At 38.3% G+C, this 27,753-nt stretch overlaps 1 protein-coding gene across 8 annotated transcripts in view; it reads left to right on the forward strand.

The window, feature by feature from the left end:
• tenm4 (teneurin transmembrane protein 4) overlaps positions 1–27,753 on the forward strand; it is a 134,694-nt gene that overhangs the window by 24,980 nt on the left and 81,961 nt on the right. For 6 of the 8 annotated variants that reach the window (XM_072391960.1, XM_072391961.1, XM_072391962.1 and 3 more), the window contains exons 2-4: positions 5,971–6,257; positions 7,189–7,461; positions 27,110–27,331. In XM_072391960.1, the coding sequence (XP_072248061.1) occupies positions 6,035–6,257; positions 7,189–7,461; positions 27,110–27,331 (718 nt within the window). In that variant the 5' untranslated portion in view covers positions 5,971–6,034. The remainder of the gene's footprint in view (positions 1–5,970; positions 6,258–7,188; positions 7,462–27,109; positions 27,332–27,753) is intronic. The other 2 variants (XM_072391965.1, XM_072391966.1) reach the window with 1 other exon arrangement.

Here is a 27,753-nt window from a genome sequence, read left to right on the forward strand (position 1 = left end):
TTAGTCGCATGTCTCTGAAAAGAAGCATTACCTTTTTTCAGGTGAAAACCTGTAGCCAACTACAGGTTTTATCTTTTCCAGCTGCCATAAAGCAAAAATTAAAAAAAGAAAAGGAACAAAGTTCACTGGGACTAAATGGTGGAGTCAAGCAAGCTCATCTTCCAGCAAGTCAACATAACTTAACCCTCTTATAAGCACCATAATAAAAACAAAACACAGACCAAACAGGCCAGTTTGGGGTAGAAAGTTGATCCAGTAAAGTATCTCAATGTCAGTTTATTTTTTTTTTTACAATATAAGGTATGTAACAGATGTTTCTGTTGAACATTTCAAGGCTGTGAGCACCATATACTACATCCCTTCTTCTCTATTATATTACGCTGAACTTAGGTCCCTCGCAGTGAGAATATATGTTTTGTAATTCCAGTGAACCAGTCCTAAAGGCATGGAAATGGCACTTAAAATATTTTTGTTCACCGCATCATTTATTTGCAGCGTTTCAGCTGCATACAGTACACCCTCCTCAGGCTGCAGCTGCAAACCTCAAACATTTTCAACAGTGACTTTGACTGTTGCAAGTTTACATTAAGTTGATTATTTCTTAGCTGGTATTAGGTTTAGTTTCCCCTGCAGGCCAAACTATAAATCAAATTCATGTCTAGCCTTTGCAGGATAATAAGCATAAGTTGCAAACTAATGAGAGAAAAGTCGTGTCCAACGTAGTGGAGAGGTCCTCTTTTAAATCTGTTTGAGCTTTATTTTTTCTCAGGACAATGTGAACCTTATGAAAACACATCAATTATTTCCATCAAGTCAGTTTAAGAAATGCAACCCTGGATCAATCCTTACAATCTCTGTTTAGCCAAGGTCAGCTGTGTGCATCACTGCAAAAAATAAATAGATAGACTGCGTGTCTCTGTTGCTTACCAACCTGGTTTAAAAGCATTATTCCTCTGCCCTGCTCCTGCCGTCAGGCTAAACCTTGAATTGCTTAGAGTGATTAGTAGCAGGGAGCGTGCTGCAGCAGTGGTCCCAGGCTACTTTTGTTTATGTTGAGGCTTTTACGCATTCGGTTTAATGCGCCAGTGGGGCTCGCTTTTGATCCCGGAAGGAGGCTGCTGAGATACCCCACCACCGCCATGCCCCCCTCCTCTCCCCAGCTCGCATTAGCACTACCAAATTCAGATCGGCCTGGCAAGCCATTCAACCCCCCACCACATCAACCCAAGTCCTTTTTTCCCTCTATTGAAAACACACCTTTCTGTTGACTGAGAAAGCTTTTCTTTAGAGCCGAGGCATGTGAAAATCTTTCAGAAAAGAAGTAAGTGGTGCCTGTGTGGAGCGTTCCTTGCTATCAATGGACCATGTAGACAATGTTCTTGATATCTGCCCAAGTTTCCTCCAAGTTGCTCTAGTAGCTGCTTGAATGTATAGATGTTTGTCTGCAGTGTTTGTTAGCTTACCTTAGCTTTATGTGATCAGGCGACATGCTGTGAATATCTTCAAGAAAATATACTATATAGTGTTTTATGAGCCCCTATTTGAGTAAAAAATCTAATCCCTCATGATTAATGAGGTCATTTCATAGACAAGTAACCAGTAATCACCTTTTGCACTCTGTGGGATTTGGCAGACATTGTCCATGTGTCTCACTGTGTCTGTTTTCTGTGTTGCCTGAGAATGTTAGCATTTAGTTCTGGCTTCTGGATGGAAACAATCTTTAACATATAAAGAGGAGCTGCAATGGAAAACAATGGTTTGTGCAGGAAGTGAAGGCCAGATTTATATGCAGCACCAGCACTGAATAGCAATTCTCAGCACACTGCTAATTGCTTGATGGATAGTGCAGAGCCATTTGCATTTATATTGTACCACAAATGTCTCTTGCCTATTTAGATCTCATATTTAACTCCTGACACAGAGGCAATGGTCACAACTGCCCTGCAAAAGGCCTCACCAAGTTTTTTACCATGGGCCTCAACTGTTCACACTGCAGGTGGCGTTTTTATGGGTTGGTTTGACAGATATGATCTAATTTTCAGAATATTTGTCTTCATTAGTAGCAGTTGGTTTTTATTCAGATATAATTGTATTTATTAGGTGAAAAAATTAATAATATATGCCGACAAACTTGACTTTCTTGCAAGGCTGTGCATTGAAAGCTTGCATCATAAAATAACAAGGATTTTTGAGATGTCACCTTTGACTTTGGTAACTCACATTACTAAGGATGTGTCAACCTTTTGTCAAATTCTTAAAAAAATAGTAATGATGAAGGGTTTTGATTGATAAAATGTTTTTGCAGCACTTAGAGCTACATTTAAGGTTTTACTCTCATTTAATCATTAATCATTTGTTTAAGTGCTTGAGAGAAAAGATTTATCGTGACAAATGTGATTAAGTATTGATCCTAAATTGTCATAAAAGTAAAAAACATGTATTCAAAGTAACCAGAGCTTTATGACCACTGCCAAACTTTGCTTGACCAATCTTTAGTTGCTTTTAGACATGGGTTGGGGTTAATGTGTTGCTGTCATTGTTTGTGCCTTTCCGTTACATTTCTGCAACTTGGTTACATTTACGTATCACTTTTAACACAGCACAAGACTAAACATTTGCTGTCACATTAAGGGAGTTAATTTAGCTTCTGATCAGCTCTAGAGATGAATATGACAGATTACACTATATATATGTAACATTACTCTTGAACCTAATGATTTAACTTATTTCAGCTAAATGAATGGGAGAAAACTGCTGCTCAAGCTTCAGCTTTCTGTCTGACTAAGTGCTAATGTTTTCGACTGTTCCCATCCACTGCTGTCTTGTTCAACACAGTACGGCTGGCTCATTGCTTTTATACAGATTTTTATGGCAACATGACAACTCTCTTAAACTCCCTTAAAAAGGACTTTTAAGAGGTTTTCTTTGTGGTTGGGCTTCCTTCTGACAAACAGTGTGAAGTGGAGATGGTTTCCTCAGGTGAAGTAAAAGATCTTTTCTCGACTTGATAACAGTCTGCTCATTAGGCTTAAACATGGAAGGAGGCTATGTTTTCAGCAGCCTCTGTCCATCGCCTGCATGTGCTTGGCAAGAAAATATGAATTATTACGATGTGACATGCTTTTCTGAGAAAAACAGTGATTCTTTTCAGATTAGTTTAGTTATTTGCCACACTTGATATACTGTTCAGTGTTGCACAAATAGTGCACACGCAGCACCTCGTGTCCTAATGAAGCCACGACAGAGACTCATGGAGAAGAGACCGATGTCTGAATGACTGCATGTTGTTGCTTTAGCAGATTAATAAAACCCTTAATACCGAGTGAAATTTTTCACTGCTGTTGCAAAATCTTTGTCTTCTGTTTACTGTGCTAAAATATTTTTGCATATTTGATCATAGGTCTTTAAATGTAAACACGACATGTGAATGAAAACCATCATTGCTGTATAGATTATTTATCTGCCCAACCTAAGATCTTCCACTGAGAAGAATTTTAATGTTTGCCTTTCTTTGTTACATTTTCACCTTCCTGAACAGCCAGTTAAAACTATTGATTTTAACCTTCCTTTAGTCTTTCTTTTGTCTCATATGACCTATTCACAACATGTATGGGCTGATTTTGATCTTGCATGCCCTGTAGAAAACTAGGAATTTGGAAAAGGTAAGAATTTCTTGATCTGCCTCAGGTGACCCGTTATTCTAAAGGTTTGACTCTGCAGTCACTTCCTCCACATATGCATTTCATCAGTGATTTTATGCACCACTGTATCTGATGACTTCCATTGTTCAACACTCACTGCAACACTTTCTTTACATAGGCACATTACAGCAGTGCTCACAGCTGCTATACATTTGCTTTACACCCACAGACAAACCTGACTCTACCCTGGTGTAGATAATGAAATTAAAAAAAGGTGGCGTCTGCACCTGCTTTGAAGAGGAAAATAAGACCATCCATCATTTCTTTTGTCCATCCGGAGCAACCTCAATTGATTTTGGATCATTTCAAAGATAAGCAGTTAGTTTCCTGTTTGGCACTGCTAAAGCTCGACAGATATGGCTTTGGGAGAACTTTGGTCTTTGTGAATAACTTTTCTACACGAGTCTCACAGTCTCTTTACTCTTATCTGGAGTTGATGACACTTTGAAAATAGCCCTTTTGTTTAGTGGTTCCTCTGTTTCTTCGTAGGTGTTTTCAACATCTTGGCTTTGTTGTCATTACATACTAGTTGGTTCAGTTTTACAGCACACGTAATGGATATGAGTCCAGGATAGAGCGTTTGAATCCCATGTCATCTGTCATTGAGCTTGGTATGCTGCTTCTTTGAAAAACTTTGCTGGGTTTCCCATGGTCCCAAAAGTACACTTCTTGCCGAGGAGCTGATTAATAATGAGGAGAAAAGGTTTGTGCCGAAGCGCTATGGCCAAAGCACTGAGCCCAGCTCTTTAGAAACAAAAACAATGCACTTTACAGAAGATTCTTGAAACTTTACAAAGCTGCTTGTTGTCTGCACTCTGCATAGCATCATGGATCTTGAATTAAAGGTAAAAAATTAGCAACTCATACAAGCTGCATTTGAAATCTTGGGAGCAGCTGAAGTGCTCTTGTGGCTGCAGAGTGAGAGCATATCCCCCTCCTCCCCCTCCACCCCATGTGGCCTCAAGTCATTAATCACCAGGATCTTTTCAGCTGTCAATACATACAAAAAGAGACCCCCTAACCCAACAATGATGTCTCAAAGAAAGCTTTTTGCTTTTCTTTTTCAGAGCGGGGGCAAATATAGTTCATGAAAGATTATTGTTTACTGTTCTGTCCGGCACAAATCTCATACAGTATTCATAAAGAGCTTATCTTGTGGAAAAATCCTTGTCTGAACAACACAGCATATTGCCAGTAAAAACTCTCAGATTTGCCTGGATTAGTTTTTATCTCTTTTTCAAAGAGCTGTGTTCTTTTATCCAGTGAATTTCTTTTATCCATTTTTGCTTATGGTGGCAAACTTGTAAAGAAGCAGAAACCTGTGGCGTGCATGGTAAGATTTTAATCTCACATTATGAAATTATTGCTATTTTAGGGCACTGTGTAAGAAAGGAGCAGGGAGATATTTTGAATTCCTTTGATTGTGTTTGATATCGAATAGTTGAGCTTGAAAATAAACAATGAGCAGACCTTTAATACAGTTTACTTGCACATTGACGTTTGTTAATCCAACTCAATGCCTTAAAACACGTGCTTTGTTTAAATGAGCTGCTTGCAAGGCATCATCTGTTACCTACTGTGCAATTATCCATTGATTTTCCTCATGTTTACCTGACACAGCAAATCTATTTTTTTCTATATTCACTTCAATATTTTGTCCTTGAAGGGAAGAAAGAAACGCGGTGCATAGCTGAATGCTGAATGCAGTCCCTCTCCTTATTGATCTTATCCTCGGCGTGCTGTTTGGCAGTTGTGGTTTTACGATGCAAATTTTAATCACCTCTGCTGGTTCAGAGTAGGCCTAGATGTGTTTGGCACCTCCGCTTTCAGCCAGTGATGATTTGTATCTTATAAACAACACAATTCATGGAAGGACACCTGTCACTTTTACACAGGCCGGACACCCAGCTTTTCTGTACAGCACATAAAATAGAATATTTGTGGGTGACTGGTACCATAAACTTTATAGGTGGAAGATTTGTGGTGCCATATTTCATTAGATCTAATCCTGGTGATTCCTTGTGCTCTCACTGTGTGCTGAGCCATGCATACACTGGAAGTGAACATGTATTTGCATTTTCTGTTTCTGCTGTGGCTAAGTTTCGGGTTAGGGTTCACTGGGTTGTGTGGGGGAACATTGCAAAGTTAAAGATAACATTTTTAACGTTTTCCTTTATCTTTTAACACAACCAAAATTGTGGTTGCAACACAATAATATGTGTTTGTTTTCCTGCATTAAGTGTCCTTGTCTTGTGTTTTCCTTCTACAGAATCACTCAAACTGAACAGGAACCGTGATCCACATTTGATTCTAAAAGCAGCGTGGAGGCAGCCATGGAAGTAAAAGAACGTAGACCCTACCGCTCACTCACTGCTCGGCAGGACACAGAGCGCCGTTATACCAGCTCATCTGCAGACAGTGAAGATGGCAAACCTAACCCTAAGTCCTACAGCTCCAGTGAAACCCTCAAAGCCTTCGACCATGACTCCAGGATGGGGTACGGGAGCCGTGTCAAGGAAATGGTTCATCACGAAGTGGACGAGTTCAACAGACATGGTTAGACCAGTAGAAGAGATACCGTGCTACTTTGTCAATTGATGATAGTATAATTCATATTAACAGGTTCATCTATAAGTGCATCTGCAGAAGCTGATTATCAGTTAACAGACTAGTTACAACCTGTTTTTGTCTATGCATCACTGTTTTTAATGAGGACTTTTTTTTCTGTCATCTTGCAGTTGTAATTTTAATTATCCTAGTGAAGAATGTGTGACAGAAAAAAGTGTGATGAAACTATGATTGTGAGAGAGAGTAAAGCTGTGTATTTGAAGTTTAAATACATGCATTGATATTCCAAATGAAAGACAAACTGTGTAAACAACACAAAGCATTAACTGCATTTACTTTAAATGGATGAATTTCAAAATACTCAGTTTTGCCAACTCCTTTTAGTGTAAATAAGACACATTCACAACAAAAGAACCTAGGGATGACTGCTGTGAAAGCAACTGTGAAGATGAAATAATACCCAAATGTTAAATTAACCTAAAGAGAGGAAGATCAGTGGTTCAACTCCCAACTTCCCCGGGCCAGATGTCGACACTGAACGCCACATTGCATCCATCGGTGTGTGAATGTGTAGAACAAAGCTCTGTGTCGCCTGTAAGATAAACTGTATAGAAGAGGTGTTGTATGAGGCGATGAGTGAATGCGTGAATGTGGCATGTAGTGTGAAAGCTCTTTGAGTGGTCAGATAGACTAGAAAAGCACCATACAAGTACTGTCCATTTACCATATAAATACTAAATGTACCTGATTTAGTCTATAACCACAGAGTAAAACTGTTCTTCTTAAATGACAACTAAGCAATCTAAGTTCAAGATATCGCTGTAATTTTTCTCTGTAATGAAAACAGTTCATTAGGTTAAGCTTTGCAATTAGTTGTAGTTTTAATTCCCAGTGTTCTGTATTTATTGGCTTGATGTAGGAGCAGACTTTTCCCTTCGAGACCTTGGCTTTGCAGAAGCCCTCCCATCACACGTTGCCACGTACAGGACTGACATTGGGCTGCCGCACCGCGACTACTCCGTTAGCGTGGGCTCGGATGCAGACACGGAGACAGACGGCATCATGTCGCCAGAGCATGCGGTCAGATTATGGGGGCGCAGCAACACCAAGTCAGGCCGCAGCTCGTGCCTCTCTAGCAGAGCCAACTCCAATCTAACTCTCACTGACACTGAGCATGAAAACACAGAAAACGGTAGGACACTTCTCTCTTTTACTTTCATCTCTTTGTCCTTGTAAGGCAGCTGATTTCTTACTGCGTGAGGATTTATTTCTAGAATTACAACTGAGTAAATGTGTGTTTATTTTTTAAGCATGTTGCTTTACACGCATACAGAATGACTTGTTAGGTCTTTAAAGCAGCAAAAACACACTGGGCAGATTAAAAACCAGTATGATCACACTGAAATGAATTTGTTTAGCTTTTGGCAGTTCTTAGCTGGAATCCATATAATCAAAAGATGACCTGTGTCCTCTCTATTTGTATAATTTTAACTAGATTAACTAGAATTTTGACTTAGCCTTACTTCTGATGCACACCACTTCCAGACAGTTTTATTCTTGTTTCGCCTGTCGACCTTTGTGAATCACTACATATTTGTAGACTTTGACAGAAAGGGGTCAGGCAGGTCCCTTTTGGTGACTTTGGTATCCCTTTTTGGGAAACCCAAACCCAAATTCCCCTGAAGGCATGGAGGCTTTTTGTGTTTGACCAAATTGTCACTCAACCTGAAACAAAGAAGATGCCGGAGCAGATCTGCAGAAGATACTCTTTAAACTGCTCCTGAGTTTTTCTACTCAGAAGAAGAAATGTTGTAATTTAATTGTAGGTAAACTCTGTTTCATCTTGCTGTTTCTCGGAGAGTCTGTATAGTGTTTGCAGTGGGGGGAAAAAGGCTCTTGCACTAAATTCACTGCTGTCTTGAGTCAGTATTACATGTACAGGTTTCTTTCTCACTCTTAACCCTGTTTGAGTCTGTAATGTGTACCACTCTCAGCATTTGTTTACCCCTGTTTCTGCTTAACTTGATTATCTAAATCATTTTTGACATATAGGTCCTATGGGCTGAAAATTTAAGATCTGTTTTGCTCGATGAGAAGTTAAATACTAACCTATATCATGAATATTATATGGCAGATTTGTGATATTGTTCCCAGGGTATTTCACAGATAGAGAATCTCATCAAGGGCAGAGGAGCAAAAATTCTAATTACTCTGCACAGCCTTCCAGAGAACCTTTGAACAGTTTTGTATTTCAGAGTGCGTCACTTTATGTATTAGCTGCTTATTACAACTGACAGAAATGACTTTTGCAAGTGGAATCCATTTGGCCGAATGAGTCAGGGAAAGAGCATGGCATCCCTCTGCTTGATCATCTGAGATGCCTGGGGACTCAAATTTGGCTGTATAGTACATAATTAAAGAGAATCTCCTTGGATGGCTGTTCAGGGGTTGGAATGCTGGAATGTATTCAGAGCACCCGTAGCTGCTGCATCATGCATCTGTGAGACCCAATTGAGATTCTAAGTAGCCTTTTATTCCACTCACCCAAGCAGAAAGAGCACTTGTATTCAGCATTTAATTCAGTAATGCCAGATAACATACAATTTATATATGGCAAGTTAATTAAAATCCATCGAGCAGGCTTGCTTGTGTGTGCTTTAATCTATTTAAATCAACAAACCATTTACTCTGCTTTAATGTATTCCGGCCGCTGGGCAGTTCCCCCCTCTTAACATGTGACTTTCTTGACCCTTGTTTTAATGCATGCAAATAAGCGACAGTAATTTTAGAACAATTTTCTCGATGCTTTGATTCCAAGCAATCACTTCTGTTGTGTCAACAAAACCACTTGCTAATTATCATGTTCTATACAAAGACTCATTCCATTTGTGATTTGATGATATTAGGCTTTACCCTGGCAGACGTCATACCATAATGAAGATCTGTTGTAAACAGTTATTGAACAAATACAAAGAGTCATTTAAATTATTTGCATTTCATACCTAGTTTATCATAAGCAGTTATTAACAGCAAAGGGTAGCTTATGTACGTGCGTATACCGTGCATATGCATGCTCTTGAGATGGAGATCTACACTTATCTGTGTGTATCCTACCCATGCTGCCTCTGGTCCCTAGGGAGCCCCTTGAGGACACTTCCAGCAGCCAGTGACTGCTGAGTCATTGTACGTCTTACTGAGCCTCAAAAGCAAAAAGAAAAGCCAGCTGCTGCGTTTGAAAGAGGGTTGCTTTTCTTGGTTTTTACCCAATAACAGCTTATCCAGATGTGTGCTCTAATCTCAACTTTCCCCCACCGTTACAGTGAGGCTATTATATTTTTTGTAACCATGAGAACCAGCAGAGACGATAACCGCAAAGCCTGTTGAGGGATTGTTATTCATGTGTTCCATAACCTGTGGAGAAAAATAATGCAGTGAAGACCTATACAGTTCTTGTTGATAGAAAACTGCTTGTATGACTGACATTGGTATTTTTTGAGGGCCATAATGTAATTACTTCCAGTGGGTGGTTAGTTGTGTACTGATTTTGCTTAAATTTCCTCTATTTTCCTGAGAGATCTGTCCTGCATGACTTGAGGAGATGTATATAGAATAGAAGAATAGAGAAGAATAGCATTTGTTATCATTGCGCAACCAGAATACAATGAGATTTGGAAAGCTTCCCCAGCAGTCTTACAGGCTTACAAACAGAAAGCCAGCATTGCAGAATTAACTACAAAGTTAGAAAGTTACTACAGTGTCGCTAGTTAGAGTGATGTGTTCCATGATGCTATCCCTCCCTAACAATGCTGCATCAGTCATACAATCTCTCAAATAGTCTTGCACCTGCTTTTTAATCTCCAGCAGAAAAAAAAAACAACTAGATGTGCTTCTGTTGAACTAAATATTAAACTTTGTACATCTAACTACATTTATAAAAACAAAGGTGACCAAAACTTTGACCTGACTTGGCAAAGAATCATATGGTAGTAAAAACTAGCAGCCCTGCTGGTGGACATCAGTTTTGCATGTGTCACAGCAGATTGCTTTCATGCTTGAGCTTGTGTGTACTTACTGAGCAGGTTGGCAAGTGTTGAGTGGCAGCTCCATGTAGGCTTTGAAAGACTGTGTAAACTCTTAAATCTGATTCGGAAGCCTCACCAGCATCCGAGGGAATTACGAAGTGACTCATGTGGCATATTCTTGTTTTGGTGCAGGTTAAATCTCTGTCTACTACACTTTAGAGGGAATGAGGAGAGAATTTGTGTTAGTGTAAAGAATATTTCAATGCAATAGACTGGACACAATAAGCAACTATAGTTTTAGTTGAGAAAAGGATAACAAAAAAAGATCTTCAGAATTCTCCTAAACTTGAAAAATGCAGTTACACATCAAATAAAGTATGTGAGAACTGTGAATCTGTTTTGGTAAACCTGGAAAAAAAACTACCAAGATGAGTGAAGATTATTCATTTTTTCTCTTCTCTTGCACATAACCATGTCTTTATTACACCAACTCTTACATCTAAAACACCTACCAAGGCTTGAGGCTAATAATCAAGTTCCTGAGTCTGCTTCTGTTTCTTGTTCTGCATGATGTAACTCAAGTTATCAATCAGCATTTTTACTTTCACAGCACATAGTGTAGCTAATGTGCTGATGTGATCATGTGTTAAACTGGGGTAAGAGCAATATTCATTAATGATGAGTTGGCAAACAAAGTGTTGCTTTTCAGGTGGGTTTACCATGTTTCTGCATTCGTATGCTGATCATTTTCTTTATATTTACACTTAAAAATGATTTTTCTGCCTGCTTGCATCATATTACACAAATCCATAGATTACAAATAATTTACAAATAGTGTAGAAAATAGTCTTATAGCAAATTAATTTACAATTTGCAATTACCACTGCTTCAGCTTTTATACGAGTCCCCCCACTAATACCAGTAGAGGATACAACTACCACTCATAATGATGATAATAATAATGATGCAAATTCATGTCAGAATTGACTGCTGTCGTTTGTTATCTTAGAACACGCTCTTTATTTCTCCAGATGATGTGCATCATGAGCACAGTCATGTGCAGGGTTAAACAATCGATCATCTCTGTCTGTAGACACATGCTGCAGATGGACAAAGTTCTTGTCTGATTTCAGTACAGATGTGGACGGACCCACAAAGATGAAAGAAAAATAACTTCATTCTTTATTCATAATACTATAAATACACTTCGGAGTTGTAGCAGCGATTTACGTGAATCCCAAAAACACACTTGTATCACTGAAGTACACTATGAGTTATATTGTATACACAAAATCACTATTCTTGGTATAATTAATAAACTATAGTCTGAACATCCATGTATCTGCAGCCTTCTGCCTGTTGAAGCTGGTGTTAATCTTTACAACATTTAGGATTGCTCACATGCACGCATCTCACAAAGTGCAGCGACTCACATCGAGTAACGACAGCATCCACTCCTACGTACTTTGAAGGAGAGGCTGAGATGGGGAGTATTCACTTGGTGGCAATCTGCTGCTTCACCAATGCTGATCACTAACTCCTACACACAGCCCTTTAATGAGTTGTAAGACAAAGTATGAAACAAAGATTCCTGCGATAAGTTTAAACCCCACAGTAACAATGATTTATTCCCTTGCTACCTCTACCAGGTGTTTTTTGGAGGTTATAAGATTCTTGTGAAACTTTGAACTGTTGAAAGAATGAGGTTAAGGGCTCCAGGGTGGTTTTCAGTTACTGAACCTTTGAATATAGTGCGACTGTCTATGAGAGGCAGGTGCTCCTTGTGAAAAGTGTCACACCACCCAAAAAACTGAGGACTTTGAAAAGCAAATCGTATGTAGATTTGAACTTAAGTGGGAAGTACATCAGCTGTCACTTGTCCATGTATTGAAAGAACCTTTGTTCAGTTTTATTATTCTTTGTCCAGGCCACATTGCCTGCATGCAAAAACATGCTTGTTTAGTGTATTTATCATAAGGAATCCGGTCTTAGGAAAGGTCCACTTTCTTTGGTTTCTTTGTTTGATTTTTGTTTTCATTTTCTGATCTGACCCAGATTAAATAAATTGAAACTGACAATAGTTATAGAAGCGATAGCATGTCTTAACAAACGTTGTCCAGTATGACTTGTGCAATTAAATGTCTCTTATATCTTTAATCATTATTCACCAAACCACTAAGCAGGAGATGAAAGAAAATTTGAACACTCATTAAAATGGCTGCTTTGCATAATGATAGTTCTCTAAAAATAATTACAGAACATGCAGCAATTTTACACTTTGATAATACTGCTGATGACCACGCCCTCTTGAGTACATTTCTTCGATACACACACCACATTTAAGGTGTGTGTTACCTTTGAAATGATTCTCTGCATGATTCCACGTTGACGTGTTTCTCTGTGTTGCAGGGCTGCATTCAGTCGGTTTGTTTTAGCAGTGTGATGGGAACACTGAAACAGGCTTTCTTATTGTAACCTTGGGAAAAAAGGTAGCATAATTGCAATGCAACAACACATATAGTCATGCACTTTTCTATGAATAACATAATTATTTGTGTTATTAAAGAGTAATTTGATCAATATTCCCAAATTTAAAAACTGACATAAACTCTAAATCAAAACAGCAATAATGATATTGCTTTTTATTCTAAAAAGTAATACAGCTTATAAATACTTTTCTTTTTTTACTCTAAGTTGTCCCTATACAGTAATGTTTGGTTTTATTGCAAAACTGTTTAACATGGTGGTCTAATTAAGTGAGCATGAATTCACAGAGCATGGACTGTAACTGTGTTACTGCTGGATAATTATGAAATTTAGTGGCATGTTCTAAAAAAAATAGCTTGTCTTGAATGTAGTGACTCTTTCATCTTCTACTACTACTCGGCAGTTTTACTACTAACCGCAGTCCTGGCTTTTATTTCTTTGTGTGCACCAAATATATAATTAATTTTAAAGCCAGTTTTTAGCTTGCCAAAAGCTCTGATTTGTACAACAGGACATTTTTTAATTAAGCAGAACCAACAACAACTGCTCGCATTCTTAAACGATACAAAATATACACACAAAAAAGAAAATTGATGTTGTTATAACTATGAACGCTTGTTATTATTCAAATTTTTTGGTTTTTGAAATGTTAGTTTCAGCCAGAGCCACATTTGCTCAGTTAGAATTAATTCTAAGGGTTATGTTCAAAACTTCCAATTCATTCAAAGAAGTGAGATAAAAAGTAAGACATAAAGAACTATTAGTACAGACAGTAAATGTCTGGAAATGCTGTTTTGAAGAGCCCCAGAATGATTCCACCATGTCCACAGTCATAGATACTAATGGTATCAGTTTTCCTGCAGATACAAACATAATTACTTTTGTCAAACAGCAGTTTTTTGATGCAACATTGCCTTCTGGCATCTGCGATAGAGGCTGTGATCATATGCTGTGGGGAACAGTGTTTCCTGTAATATTTGGATCTGTAATTTCACTGCATCCTTATCGAGCTCAACATGGGAGCTTGTTCTGAAATGGTCACAGGAATAGTTGTGTAGCAGCAGAGTATCAGGCGAAATGATGCTTCAAAGAAATCATGAGCGCTTTCCCAGCTCACAGCCATGGTTATTTCCACCCCCAGTATTTCTTATGAAGTTATTTATTTGTTTACTTTTTGGGTCTCTGCTCAGATCGTGGATTAGTAGAAATATTCTTTGGCTCATTTGCAGGCTAATTTACTGGGTTTTAGAGGCCCTTGTGGACAGTTTGGGGCTGTTATCTGTGGCATTGCATATCCACTCCCCACAAGTGCCTTTGACAGCCTAAACCAACAGCACATCCAGGCCCATCTTACCACTGAAGCTCTGGGGCCTCACCACAGCTCAAAGCTCAGTGTGGAGTTGGATGAGCCCTTTTCTACAGAGGATCATTGAGCCCAATCCTACAGCTTCTGTCCCTCTCTTAGCAATATCCATTTAACACACTGTCAATTATCTGTGCTCATGTTATATTTATGTTAGTTTTGGGGAATACTTTCCCTGCTTAAAATGGAATTCAAGCGGTAGTGCACTGACTCACTGTTTTGGATCACTACCAGTGCAAGCAATGAACCTGTTAAACAGACAAAAATACACTTTCTATGTTGTTTAGTCAGAAAAATCTAATGCACATAGTGCAAAAAAAAAAGCTATTTGAACATCTCTGCTTGTCTCTTATTCTGTGTTTTTGTGGGTTAGATTGTGTCCTACAATGAAAATCCAGATAGCTTTGACTGAATTATCTTTAGCGAAAGTAATTAGCAGTTGTTACTGAGACTCAGCAAGCAGAGATCACACTGTGCTGCTGTCTTTGTCTAATATAAAAGTAATTACTCCTCCATGCTGAGATTTCTCTGATATGTAGGAGTCTATGATGGATATCCGAGCACAGAACTTCGTTACTTGATTAATCTACAGAAAGTCAGTAATTTACGTTAACATTTCTCTGTCACATCATCATCCAAAAAACGTACTTATTTATCTAACGGATACATTAAATGATTCTAAGGCACAAATTCCCTTTTTTTTTAAATCGTGCTCTTGGTCTCATTGTTATTTTATTTCATATTGAAAATTGAAAGGCTGCACCCAACAAGCATCTTGTTGAGCATCTCTTTGAAAACTTGAAAGCAGGAACATTAACCTTGGTGATAACTCTGAAGGGTGACAAAGAGTTAAGCTGTATGATTATTTATTTGCTGCAGCCCTACTTGGGTTCTTAGAGATTTCAGCAGGACATGATTCATAATCAGCCAGCTTAGTTATCAGGGTATTGGCTGTTCATACATCCAAGACACTTTCATTTTCAAAACATTGCTGTGCAGAAAAACTCAGGTTTCTTCCTGGATTATTTGTCTTCCAATGATAGCTTGGCACAGTGAAATTTGACAGCCAGTGAATTTGCATTCAGAGGGACCTCTGGAGTACCGCTGTCACACTGGACACACTCATCATATCTGTAAGAATTTCCAGTTTTTTCAGCAGGTCACACCAGAGCTGCATACTGTCTTCAAACCTCAGTGCTTGCTGTGTGAGAAATGCCCAATTTTGGTATACAGTAGATGCACTTTTAGACAGCTTAAGGTGGTTTATTACCACTGTAGCACAGCACTGAGAGTTGTTTACAGTAGGTGGAATCTGTGACAGCCTTTCATTTTGTGCCAGTGGAAATTGTAGCCTAGGACACAGAGAGACATTTCTCACTGAGCTTCTGTATCGAAGGCAGCTGTTCGTAATGCCAAAATCGAAAGCTTAATTCAGAAACGGCAAAATAAGGCACAGTTGAGATAACATTTGTAGGTCTATAGCATAAATGACCTTACCAGTGAGAACAAAAGATAGTAATGTTTCTTAACTTCATTTATATCTTTACATGGGAATAAAATGTTTGTGTTTAATTCCCACACCTCCCCTTTAAATTCAGAAAGTAATCTTGATAATATAATTTGCATTAGAGCTGCAGGCATCACACTTTGGTTATATTTAGTTGCCATCCTTGTAACAGATTTTATTGATGATATTGATGAAAAAACTGTTTGAAGGCAGTATTGAAGTATGTAAATGGAAACGGTCTTCTAACCATATTTCTAAATTAGAAAAGTGACGAGTACAAAGGTAAAGGAAATCTATTTTCAGAGCAAAAAATTATTTGTGTGAACCATCGTATACAGAAGAGTGAAGCCTAATTATCACATTGCATTTCTGAGAGCATTTTTCACATTTAGTTAAAAAAAACACATTAAAATCCATACAATAAAACATAGAAACCCATTGAATGTTAAAAGTGAGACTTTTTAGACTTAAAAACATCTGGGACACCAGTCGGTAGGTAGTTGTGAGAGGAATTCTGTCCCTTATTGTCTGTTATCTACATTTATCTGGTGATATTTACTCTTCATGCCATAACAAATGCTTGGTTGGTGAAAGGTCTGGACTGTAGGCTGGCTAGACCAACACCTACTTCTCCACTATAAAGATGTGCTGTCGTAATTATGCAGAATGTGGTTTAGAATTGCCTTTATCTTGATGGGAGCATATGTTGCACTTAAACCTTTATATACCTTTATATACCTTTGTCTATAGTTGTCTATAGGCACTAATGTACCCCCATACCACCAGAAATGCAGGCTTTTGGACTGAGCGCTGATAATAAACTGGACTGTACCTCTCCTTTTTATTCTGGTGGAGGCAATATCTACAAATTCAAAGAATAATTGAGAGTTTTGATTAGCTGTGTCTGGTCCATGTTCACACATGGCTTCTTTGCAAGATAGAGCTCTAACAAGCGTTTATGGATGGCACGGTGAACCGAGATGCCCTGATAACTGAAACAATAAATGGTAATACAGCTTATATTAAGAGTGCAATAAAGAAAGGTTTGGAAAATAATCAGGCTTTGTATGGCTTATATTGATCCATTAAAATCGACTGGCCCTATCTTTATCCTGTGGTCCAGCTTAATACATCCCCAGCATCAAATTTCTATTAATAGAGAAGCAACAGATAAGAAATGTCTTTGCAATGAGGTACAATGTTTAACAACACAATTATAAAGTTTTTATGAGATAATAAGCTTCAACTATGAATATAAATATTATAAATAAATAAATATTAGATTAAAAATGATCATATTGGAGGGTAGCATAGCATGTGAAACAGTTAATATTCAACTGAAAATATGTTTGAAATTTTCTATTTGATTCATTGCCGGTTTGGCATAACATTAAAGGATAATCACGGTTTTCATGTTGTTGCCCATTTCGAGTCAGTAGGACTCCATCTACCCCAGACAACTTCATTTCTATTCATCCCGTCTGTAGAAATTTGGAATAGAAATTGGATTTCCTCATTCAGACCAAATCCTCCACAATTATGTTCCAGAGAAGATGTTTTGTGTCTGCTCCCATTATTTTTTTGCGGTTACATGTTTGCCATTATCACTGTGTTTAATGCATACTTGGGATTTATTTCAGAAAAGAGAATTATGAAATGAACTGAATAGTTGCTCATACATGTATAACATCTGGATTAGCTATGTGTGTTTCAGTGATTCATTTAAAACCGTCCCGTATTACTCTTGTATTCCTGTAACTTTTCATATTTCAAACAAACCGTATTTGCCATAATTCTGCCTGTCAGTGGCTTAATTTTTTACCATGCTATGAATTATATAAGCACTCAGAAACACAAGCGTCTTGACAGCGTGTATTTTAGATAGCCTTTTGAACTGTCTTGCACTCAGTGGGAGCTGGATTCACACCCAAATCAATTCTTCAACACTCTCAAAGTGTCTGAAATGAAAAACTGTGGGCTTTTATGTAAGCTATCCGGAGAGCGCGAGAAGAGGAGATCATATTTTGACAAAGGGTTTTTTAGCATGGATGCATGCATATACAGAGGATGGCTATTTGTAGCATATAGGGATAAGCACAAATTACATAAAAAGGTCTCCCTCTCTGTTTTCACTCGTGTTGCATTTGGTGTTATGAAATTTTGATTCCAGAAGAAGGTTTGGAAGATGCAGAGGTTGGGGGGGGGGGGGTTTGAAGCCATGCATAAGCTCTTTACTGTCTTTTATTAGGATTGAAGCTCTTTCTTAAGGGTATACTTTGGAATTTTACTAGGCCAGGCCCAAAATGCATGGAGGAATGACAGGGTGGGGATGGTGCCATCTTTGTTTAGCAAGGCCCCAGGCAAGCCACATGTAGCCCTAATGAGTCGCTTACAATTTCAGGCCCCGCTTACGCTCAAACACCAAAAGTAAACTTTTGTCTTTTTTCCTCCTCACCATTCGGGGATCTTAAGAGGATTGGGGGTCATTATTTATTCATGCCATTGTGTTTATTCACCAGCTTCTGTGTGTGAGAGGAGAGGGAATGGAGCAGCCAGTGCAGACGGAGTAAAAGCTGATAATTATCCACTATTAGCATTGTTTTTTCAGCCATGGTTTAAGTCGGCTCAGTTGATGATCGAGCCATGATAGAAGCCCAGAAACATCCATTTAAAGCAGATTACCATGTGTCTGTCTTTGAAGTCTGAATTTCTTTGCAGAGCATTGTTCTAAAGGGTATGGATGTGGTTATAAGCCTATTTTTTACAGCACTTTTTCTGTGCAGGTAGAGAAGATATCCTGTTACATTGTCACTTACAAACACTAGTGTGCACCTGGAGAGCCTTAAAACAGCCATCACATGCCATAGGATGTTGTGAGAGGTGAGGAGATTAGAACCTTTACCTCTCATCCCAGAACAAAGCCTCAAGGAAGCTTAAATGCAGATGTATGGAGCGATTTAGCAGTGATGGACTACCAAAGAACTAACATTGATTCAAAAGACTGATTCTGGGCTTACATATTCATATAGATACTGAAACAACTTAAACTTGGATAAATAACTGTTGAGTCTGTGATGAAAAACTATTCTTTAGCGTTTTTACTTCGCTACCTTTACATGGTTCAGCCAGTTTGTACATTATTTTCTCCTGATATTACACGTGTTTACACTTTTTCTCAGGATGGAGGACTATCCACACCAGGAACAATTATGTTAACTATCGCAAAAATTATGTTAGCATGCTACTGAAGCCAAGCATACGCTGCTTGCATCAGCTAGCTCCAGCCCCACTGTTGATCTTTATGACCTGTCAAAGTGCTGTACGTTCAGATAGTGAAGAAGTCAAGTGAAATGTCATGGAGTCACAAAGGTCTACTAAGACAAGAGGAGTTGGAAGAATCTACCACTCTGTCACAAGTCATTTTATGCTTTTTTACATGTAATTTTCAGCCTAAATTCATGCTGATTTATTGTTGATGTTAAAAGTTAGCCTATAGCCAAGACTGGGTGATTTCAGAGGAGAAATGTCTCCTACACCATTAGTTAGCTTACTCAGAAGAAGTCAGAAATGGTAAATGCAATATTATTCAAGGGATTTAGCTTTTGCCTTACTACAAAGAATAGGAATGCAAAACCTTTAGCTGTCCATCTTTCAGCACCATGGAGAAGAGAATTTGTCCCGGCTGTATTCCAGTATAGGTGTTGTAATAGTTATAGTGTGGACTGATCTGTCAGATATCTATTTACAACTATCCATATATAATTATTTTTAAAGTAACTGTTTTTGGTGATGACAACAAATAAATGTTGGTGTACTTAGATAAGAAATAACTCTTTTATAGTCGGATTTGTTCTTCCGTTTATGAGAGAAAAGTCGAAACAGATGGTGTCTTTCGGCTGGAATTGCAGTGCACGCTGTTTCTCCAGGACAGAGGGACAGAATGGACTGGATGGATGAGAGTTACAGCAGCCAGGCAGGGGTGTGGGTAGAGGAAAGGGAAGCAGTCTGTGCTAACAATCACGCAGAAGAAACGCCATCTCCACAATCAGCCTCTCTGGGATTCTTTTCATCTTCTTAGGTGATGCACTGGAATGCCCGTGGCTGTTTCTATTAGACTGTGCTAATGCTCGTGTGCTGCAGATGTTTTTTTAAAATCTTAGTTGGATATTTCCCTCCCTCCTCTATGCAGATGAATAGATTATTACTGAGCGAGTGCATCCATACAAATGTTCTAATTTAAAGGTGACTGAAGGGTGGATGTTTGATCTGTCTGAGGGCGTATGGCTTGTGAACATCTTGACATAATTGTGACAACTACTAATTTGATTTAAATCACCATTTTCAAGCTTCTGAATACTGTTCTGAAAAGATTATGGAATATTTTTAAATTTTCTGTCATTTTCATTAACGGTTTGGCATTCAACATCCTTCTAAGAGCTTACAGTAGTTGTGCTTTAAGTAATGGATGTTGAGCTTTAAAGTGCTGCTGAAATGCAGTGGGTCAGCCTTACATAGAGCAATGCCTTCTGCAGTAATACTTTTTTATTACGCACAAATATAGTTTCCATTTTCTCAGTAATGCTTAGACCTGACTATAATATAAAAAGTATGTGTAGGTATTTACAATTAGTTTTTTCAGCCATGCATTATGTTCATTCTGTTATTATGATATTGATTCGTAGCAGGTAAGTGGCTCTGACTATTTATCAATTTTTCCGATGCTGGTTCATAAAAACTCGTTTTCCACTATCTCTGCTTGTGTGTTTATGTGTCTTTGTTTTGCATTATGTAGTTTGTGCTAAGTGGGCGACTTGTGCAGGATTTCAAACTTCTCATATTAGCAGTAGCCAGGGGAAGTGTGGTAATTCTGCAGCAGATATGTGTTTTGGGCAGATTTAGTAAAATTAACCAAAATGTTGATTTTGTTAAAATCATTTACATTTGTCATGCTCATTCAGAGCTGTCTTTTCGAGCTGCATTCTTTTCCGATTTATTTCTATTTTTTAAACTGAAATGAAATCATCTCTCAAGTATTAATCTGATTAAAAAAAGGCTAGTTATGGCTTGCAGCTGTGTAATAGAATGCAATTACGCCGATTTGACAATTTCAGTAATTCAATAAAATAGAATTAAGCTGTCTTGTTGTTTAGCTTGCCTACAGAGTTCTGATAGTATGATTATTACCTCAGCACCCACCAAAGTTACTTCAATAACTTAGAAATTCTACTTTGAATTTAGCTGATTTTATGCCATCACAGTTGTTTCCTTGCAGTAGCGATATGTGTTAAACCCACCCTGCCTTGTTAAGATGGAATGAGTATTTTAACGAGGGTACATTTTATAGTCATCACCTCAGTTTTTCACCACTTTTCTAGTTCAAAGGTTATCTTAATGCCGTCTCCATTGCCTTCATTGATTGTACGCCTTCAGATATTACTCAGCAAAAAGAGTGAAAAGTCTGCCTGCAGCAACATTTACAGAGAACTGTGATTGAAAGAATATTCATACCGATGAGTAAATGGATTGCTCTATGCACAGCATAGTTAACATTCTTTCTCACTGATCAATATTCTAGTCTGTGTTTTTTAGTGTTGTTATTAAACAGCAGAAACATTCAAGTGGTTTATTGATGTTAACATTATTGTATAGTTTTCAATGAATTTGGAGTGATCTACATATTACACGTCAAACCACAATTTTCTATATAAATTACAATATGCTAGAAAACAGAATCAGCCATGGATGTTACGATTTAACCAGGGATGTTGAAGGTGAGTGGTAATTGCCTATAAGGTCTTAATATAGTTTATTATTCAGTTTATTGTAAATATTTATATTACCCTAAATCAGTTTAAAGGCATTTAAACTAATATTCACTCCATATTTCATTATGCTAAAGCTGGATACACAATGTGATTTTATTTGTTTTCTGGACTTTACCAGATGAAAGCTGAACATTACATAAATATCACAGTGATGTCTTTGATTGTGGCAGCAAAATGTGCTCATACATTACACAGTGGCTTAAAGATGGCCATTTCAACAGTGTCTTTGATTAAAAAAGAACAGATGGAGACAATTGTGCAAAACTAAATGTTTGGGTTTCCTACAAAGAGGAGGTGTCAGGTTTAGCTTACTCGTGACATATAGAACTGCTGAAATTTCACATATGAAGTCGCTTTTACACAGTGATACAGGATTTGATTTAATCCGGCCTCAAAGGTGCTGAGTTTCTAAAGCTGTCAGTGACACAAAAGCAGCTTTTAATACCTCCTTTACACAACATTTAAAATTCATTCCAAAGCAAAAGCAGTGGTAGAGTTCACAGGAGGGCGCGTTTAATCATTCACAGCTCAAACACTGCCAGTCACTCAGAAAAAATAAATACATAAAAAAAATCATGTATATTGACTCTCTTCAGGGGTCACTTGAACAAATTTGTGTGACAGAAATGTATTCATGTTCTGCATCACTCAACACACTCAGGACAACTTGACTGACTGGTGAACAGTACAGATGGCCATGAGAGGTGAGCTACAAGGTGATATCAGGGGAGCTAAGTTGGCCGGCTGAAACACTGAATTTAGGACGCTGAAACAGTTTAAAAGCTATTGGACTTTACAAAAGGGAACTTTAGGTATGTGTTTGGTTTGATATCATAGGTTTATTCGTTTATACATTTCTTTAATGCACAATTTCTGAATTCCTTAATCCAAACTACAGCTCAGCTCAGTAGTCATGGCGATATCCTTCCGCTCTGAACATATGCATCATATGTGAGGTTGACACCAACATAATTCGTGGATATTTGATGAGATTTGAAGGATGTCAGCATTTCTCTCATAGATTTTTTATTCCTGAACAGCATTAGATAATGGAAAATGATCCATGTACACAAGAGAGAAGTTTCTTTTTGATTCCTCAGGATTAAAATAAGGGTACCAATGTAGCTGGTGTGCAAAATTGCACTTTCCTAACGTGTGCCACACCTGCTTAATTACTTGAAAAGGATGTCCCTCCCACCTACAAACTGGTAGGAAACACAGTTTTACAAAAAGCACCTGTAATTAGAATACCTGTAATTAGAGATATGCTGATTGAAAAACAGATTAAAGGGTAAATTTTGTAGAATTTTAGATAGATGTCTGAAGGTGTACTTTATTCTGATGGTGGCACATAAATCAGCCGCTGCAGTTGCAGTATGTCATTCTTTGTCCAAGCAGGTCAGTTGTGGATTTTAACACTGAGATTACAGATTAGGGAACATTACCAGCAAACAGCAAGCATCAGTAAAATGCACTGCAAATAACAAGCAGGCACAAAACCAGCCACACAGTGTATGCACCAACAGAAAAATGAAGCTGTCCATTTCACTTTGTAACAATCCTACACAGTAAGCACGCTTTTAAGGAACAGGAGGGATCAGAATATTTAAAGTCTGGCTCCTGATTGTGGTGGCAGCAGAGAGTCGAGAATTCACCAGTCAACAGCTGAAAATATGACAGAAGTATGTCATCACATCTTGGAGCGCATCCCGCTCCGCCTACACTGGATAACAGAATTGATGCCGGGAGCAAATTACACAACATTTTTACTGATCTGCCAATGACAAACTGCCAACCTTTCACACACCCCTGTACTAATGTTACCACGCAACTGTCCAAGTCGATTTGTTAACACGCAGTGTTTTGTTTTTTTCCTTATGTGCCAGGCTGTTATCGTATGATACTTAGATGTGAATTAGAGTTAGCATCCAGTAAAAGCGGTGTATCAGTCCTACATGCAGACGCTCAGTAGCAAAGTAGACATTTAACACAACGTGCTCTTACCAATAAGAGACACTGAGGTACACCTCTTTTCCTGTGTTTCACATGTCTCAGCATCAGTAGAATGAACAGGGTCGAGCCCAAGGATGTTTTATATTTTTATTCTTTGATAAACTGCAAAAACTCTGCATTTGGTTAAGATTGCATATTTAGTCCCCGAATAGACCGAACGTTGGTCAGTGTGGAGTCACACTTTGGCTTCTTTGTACTGTGGGTGCACTGGCATTTAATGAATGTGGTCATATATGCTTTTCATCCTGTTGGGTGTAGAAGACTGACAACTTTTATCTCCTTGAATGTATCTCATTTTCTATGTATAGCTTCAGAGTTTTTATCAGCTTGTGTTAAAATCAGATAGATTAACTTGGTATGGAGGGGAACAAAGAAAAAAACAGGACTGTCTGGATGAAAGCTGTTGACTCTTCTTATTTGAGTTTCTTTTTTCTTGATTACATCTTCACTCTAAATTATAATCTTTATTTGCCTTATTTAATTTTCACTCTTCTAGCTCCCTCAAATAAAGACATTTTTGTCGGTACATTTTCACATGCTTATTTATGTGATAATGACTAATGCAGCTTCTCCTGCATGCACAAACTTGATCGCTATGATTAGGGTCATAGGGTTTTCATTGTGCAATTTTTGCTTCACAGTTCTGGCCGTAGTTAGCGTGGCTGTGTACATAAAAAAAATGACTATGCTGTTGCATTGCTCGTATACACACACAGAAACATAAGATCCAGAGACTGCAGGACGTCTCTGGAGCAGCTCTTTAAGTCTGTAATTTGTTATTGGTTTTAGTGCTGAAGCAATTAGTAGATTAATTGACCATCTAATTGTCAGAGTGAAAAGACAGCAACAACAATAATAGGTGAAAGTGTCTTATCTTTTAAATACTTTTTACCTAGTTACTTTTCTCTGTGAAATAGTGACTATTAGGACAAATGACTGAGAATCTATTGAAAAATGGCTATGAGTTGCAGTTGTAAATGTGCTTTTAAATCTAGGATTTCTGTTAAGTCTCTCTTTTGTCATTGGTTTGTTTGATGTTTCTGGTGCGAGGCATTTTAGCTTCAAACAACAGTGTGAAGGCGTACTGTACATATTTAGAAAAGAGAGTTCTTGGATCTTGTTTCTGAAGGCAAACAAGTTTTGTATTTAGTTTTATTCTTTGCTGGTAGTTTGCCAAGACCCTGTATTTTCAAATATGAAACAGACTCCCTTTAGCAGTGATGATACCACAATATAAACTGTGAGGCATTACAGATATGTGAGTCAATGTTTCTTTTAAGCTACTCAGCAGAGACAGAGTGAGAAGTGTTAAAAGTGCACTAACTTAAAAGGAGTGTGAGCTGGAAGTAGAAATTAAGTTTCTGATGTAAAAATGTAATTAGATATAACATAGAATTAATGCTAAACAACCATTAAACAGGAGACAACACCCTCATGCAGCTGTTTAGTTGTACATACAGACTTTAAAATGCCTATTCACAGCTTACCCAAAGTAAATGAAGTGCTATTCTGGAACCAGATGGAGTAAATACTTGGTTTTAGTATCCTTTGAAAGCGAATCCTAATATTTTTGTCAAAACTGTGGAAATAACTCATAATCATAACTCATAATCATATAATTTTTAATTAAGAAATTAACCTTCTGTTTTTTTCTGAATCCTAAATCTGTTTCAACACATGCACTCAGTCACAAAGTTATTTGTTCATTGACTGAATTGTGTGGCTAATGAGCTGATTAAGACCTTAAATGCAGTGGGAGGAGATCTGTTGTGCTCAAGCCAAACTGGGCTGTTAGTAGCACTTCTTGAAGCTGTCAGAAATTAAAGCAGTGGGGTATGGTCCAAAGGCTTCCAAATAAAGGTCCCCTTACGCCGCTGTAATATATTGAGGGAAGGCGAAGGCAATCAACTCTGGCAGCCAGAGAAACTACTCTGGCCATCTGAAGCTGTTGCTTCTCGCCTGCACAGGCACTGTCTCTGGCCTTAGGTAAATGGGGCTTGGGCCTGAACTGCCTGCGGCAGTATTAATTAAACACGGTGAGACAATAAAACCTTTGTGTGCAAGAGTAATGGCTGCTGAACATGACCACCTTGACCTCATTTAGGTTATGACTTTGACCATTTTTTGAGGACTTTAATCTTTTCTTGTCTCGGCGATGAACTCGCTCGCTGCGAAAAAAATTCAGAACATTCACACAGAGACGTTTGTACGTCTCCTCTTTGTCTTTCATGTCAGGAATTTCAGATTCCCTGTGGTGTTGTACAGTGACAGTCACTAGTTCACTGAGTGGTTCTCGGTTCAGAGGAGTGTTGTTGTTTTGACACACACTAATGAACCCTCCTAGATGTATCTGAGGGAAAGAGTAATAATGCATATTCCAACAACTCTTCCTCTACATTCAAGAACAGCAGTGTTATGGTCATTTCTCCTTAGCGGTGCCACTGTGTATCTGCAGCCGTTGCTGCACAAGCATTAGACAAACTGAAAAAGAAATTAAGTGTATGGTGTGAAGTGTATATAAAGCTCAAACTGTGACTCTCGTGGGCAGTGAACATTTACTGCTTCTGCTTGATATGTTAATATCACTAATTGTTGCCTAATTAGATGCGAGTCAGTGACTCGTGTTTTAATACTCTTCAGGGATCTTTACAGAGGCACAGTAAATTCATCTCTTCTGATAAATGATAGTCAGGTCAGCAGGAATTCCAAGGACTGAAGGGATGATGCAGGAGAGCACTAAATTGATGGCTTTGTGCGCTGTAGTGCTGTTACTCAAGCACAGTCATTTTAGCATGGTGCATAGCTACATTACAAGTTAATCGCGCTTTAATAGGAGCTCTACGTTGAGATTTAACATCCGCTAACAGCATGGGAATGAAACCAATAAGCCTTGAAAGAATGAAATTTGGGGCCGTATATTATTATAAAAGAATCTATCAATAATCACGACTGCAAATGATTCCATAGCTGCTCTTAAACTGAGTGACCAGTCTGATGACAGTTTTATTCTTTTGTAACTAACAAGGAGGAAAACTGGGATGGATGTCGCATACTGAAGTGAGAAGAAAGATTTGTTCATGTTGGCCACCAGAGGTTTTATATATTTCAACTGGAAGGGTTCTTTAACTGACACCATACCGAGGAGTGTTTCATTCACACAAAATCTGTACAGTACATGAATCTGAATCTACTAATGTGGCTTTTACTTTGGAAAAGTGTAGCTAATGTAGATGAGAAATATAAATGACTGAGTGGGTAGAATAAAGAGTGTTTTTGGAGATACGTTTGACTTTACTTGCTTTTGGACTGTACATATGCTGTGCTTTGATGTATGTATAAAATTAATAGTTCAACTCTAGTTTTTATTTTTCTAAATCAGCATCAGGCATATGTCTTTGCTATTCATTCTCAAAGTCATTTCAGTTGTTTGTATTGTTCCCCCCAGCTGGGGTGAGCTGGTGGAGACAAAGGCAGATGTGTTCCTGTTTGTTTTTGAAGTGTCAGAGTTAAGTCTTGCATGTGTGAGTGAGCTTGTGTGTGTGTGTTCTGCTTCTGTGTGATGTTGCCTGTGTTTGGGTGTGTTTCATCCCCCCCCATGTGTTGTCTCTGTTTGTGGTCCACAGGTCCTCCGCTGCATTGTTCATCCTCCTCCTCCTCCCCTGTTGAGCAGCTCCCATACCCTCCCCCTTCCATTGCAGCCAATGAGAACCAGGGAAGGTTGCTAGGTAACTGTGCGGCTCAGCCAGCCCAGGACTCTGACTCTGAGGATGAGTTTGGCCCCAATTCATTCTTAGTTAAAACTGGCTCAGGGAACCTGTATGCTCCTGCCACTACAACTGCCAATGGTGAGTTGGTTTTCAAACTATTGTTGCTTGCTGGAGGTTAGCTTTCCCCTGCTCTTGGATATGTTGTGTTACAGGTCATGTAGATGGCTGTGGGCATGTTTTTTCCAATCACCTTTTGTGAGAGTTGAAACTTTAAGTCAATATGTAGCTTCAGGAAATGCACAAAACTCTCTGAAGCAAGGTCTGCAAAGTTCAGAGAGATGCACGGTTTTGGTTCAGTAAGAGAGATTTGTCACAGAAATCTATCTTCGATTTCAACATTTGATGGTAGGAGGAACTATCTGCTATTCCTCAGATACAACAGCCTGCATGCAACCTCCACATCTCACATCAGATATAAGCTAGAAATTAAGATAAGTTTCTTCATTCCAAGTGCAGTGTAGTGCCATATCATAAGGTATAACTATAAGGCCCAACTCCTC

This window comes from Leuresthes tenuis, unplaced genomic scaffold (assembly GCF_036924035.1).
Source record: "Leuresthes tenuis unplaced genomic scaffold, fLeuTen1.0.hap1 SCAF_9, whole genome shotgun sequence".
NCBI lineage: Eukaryota > Metazoa > Chordata > Actinopteri > Atheriniformes > Atherinopsidae > Leuresthes > Leuresthes tenuis.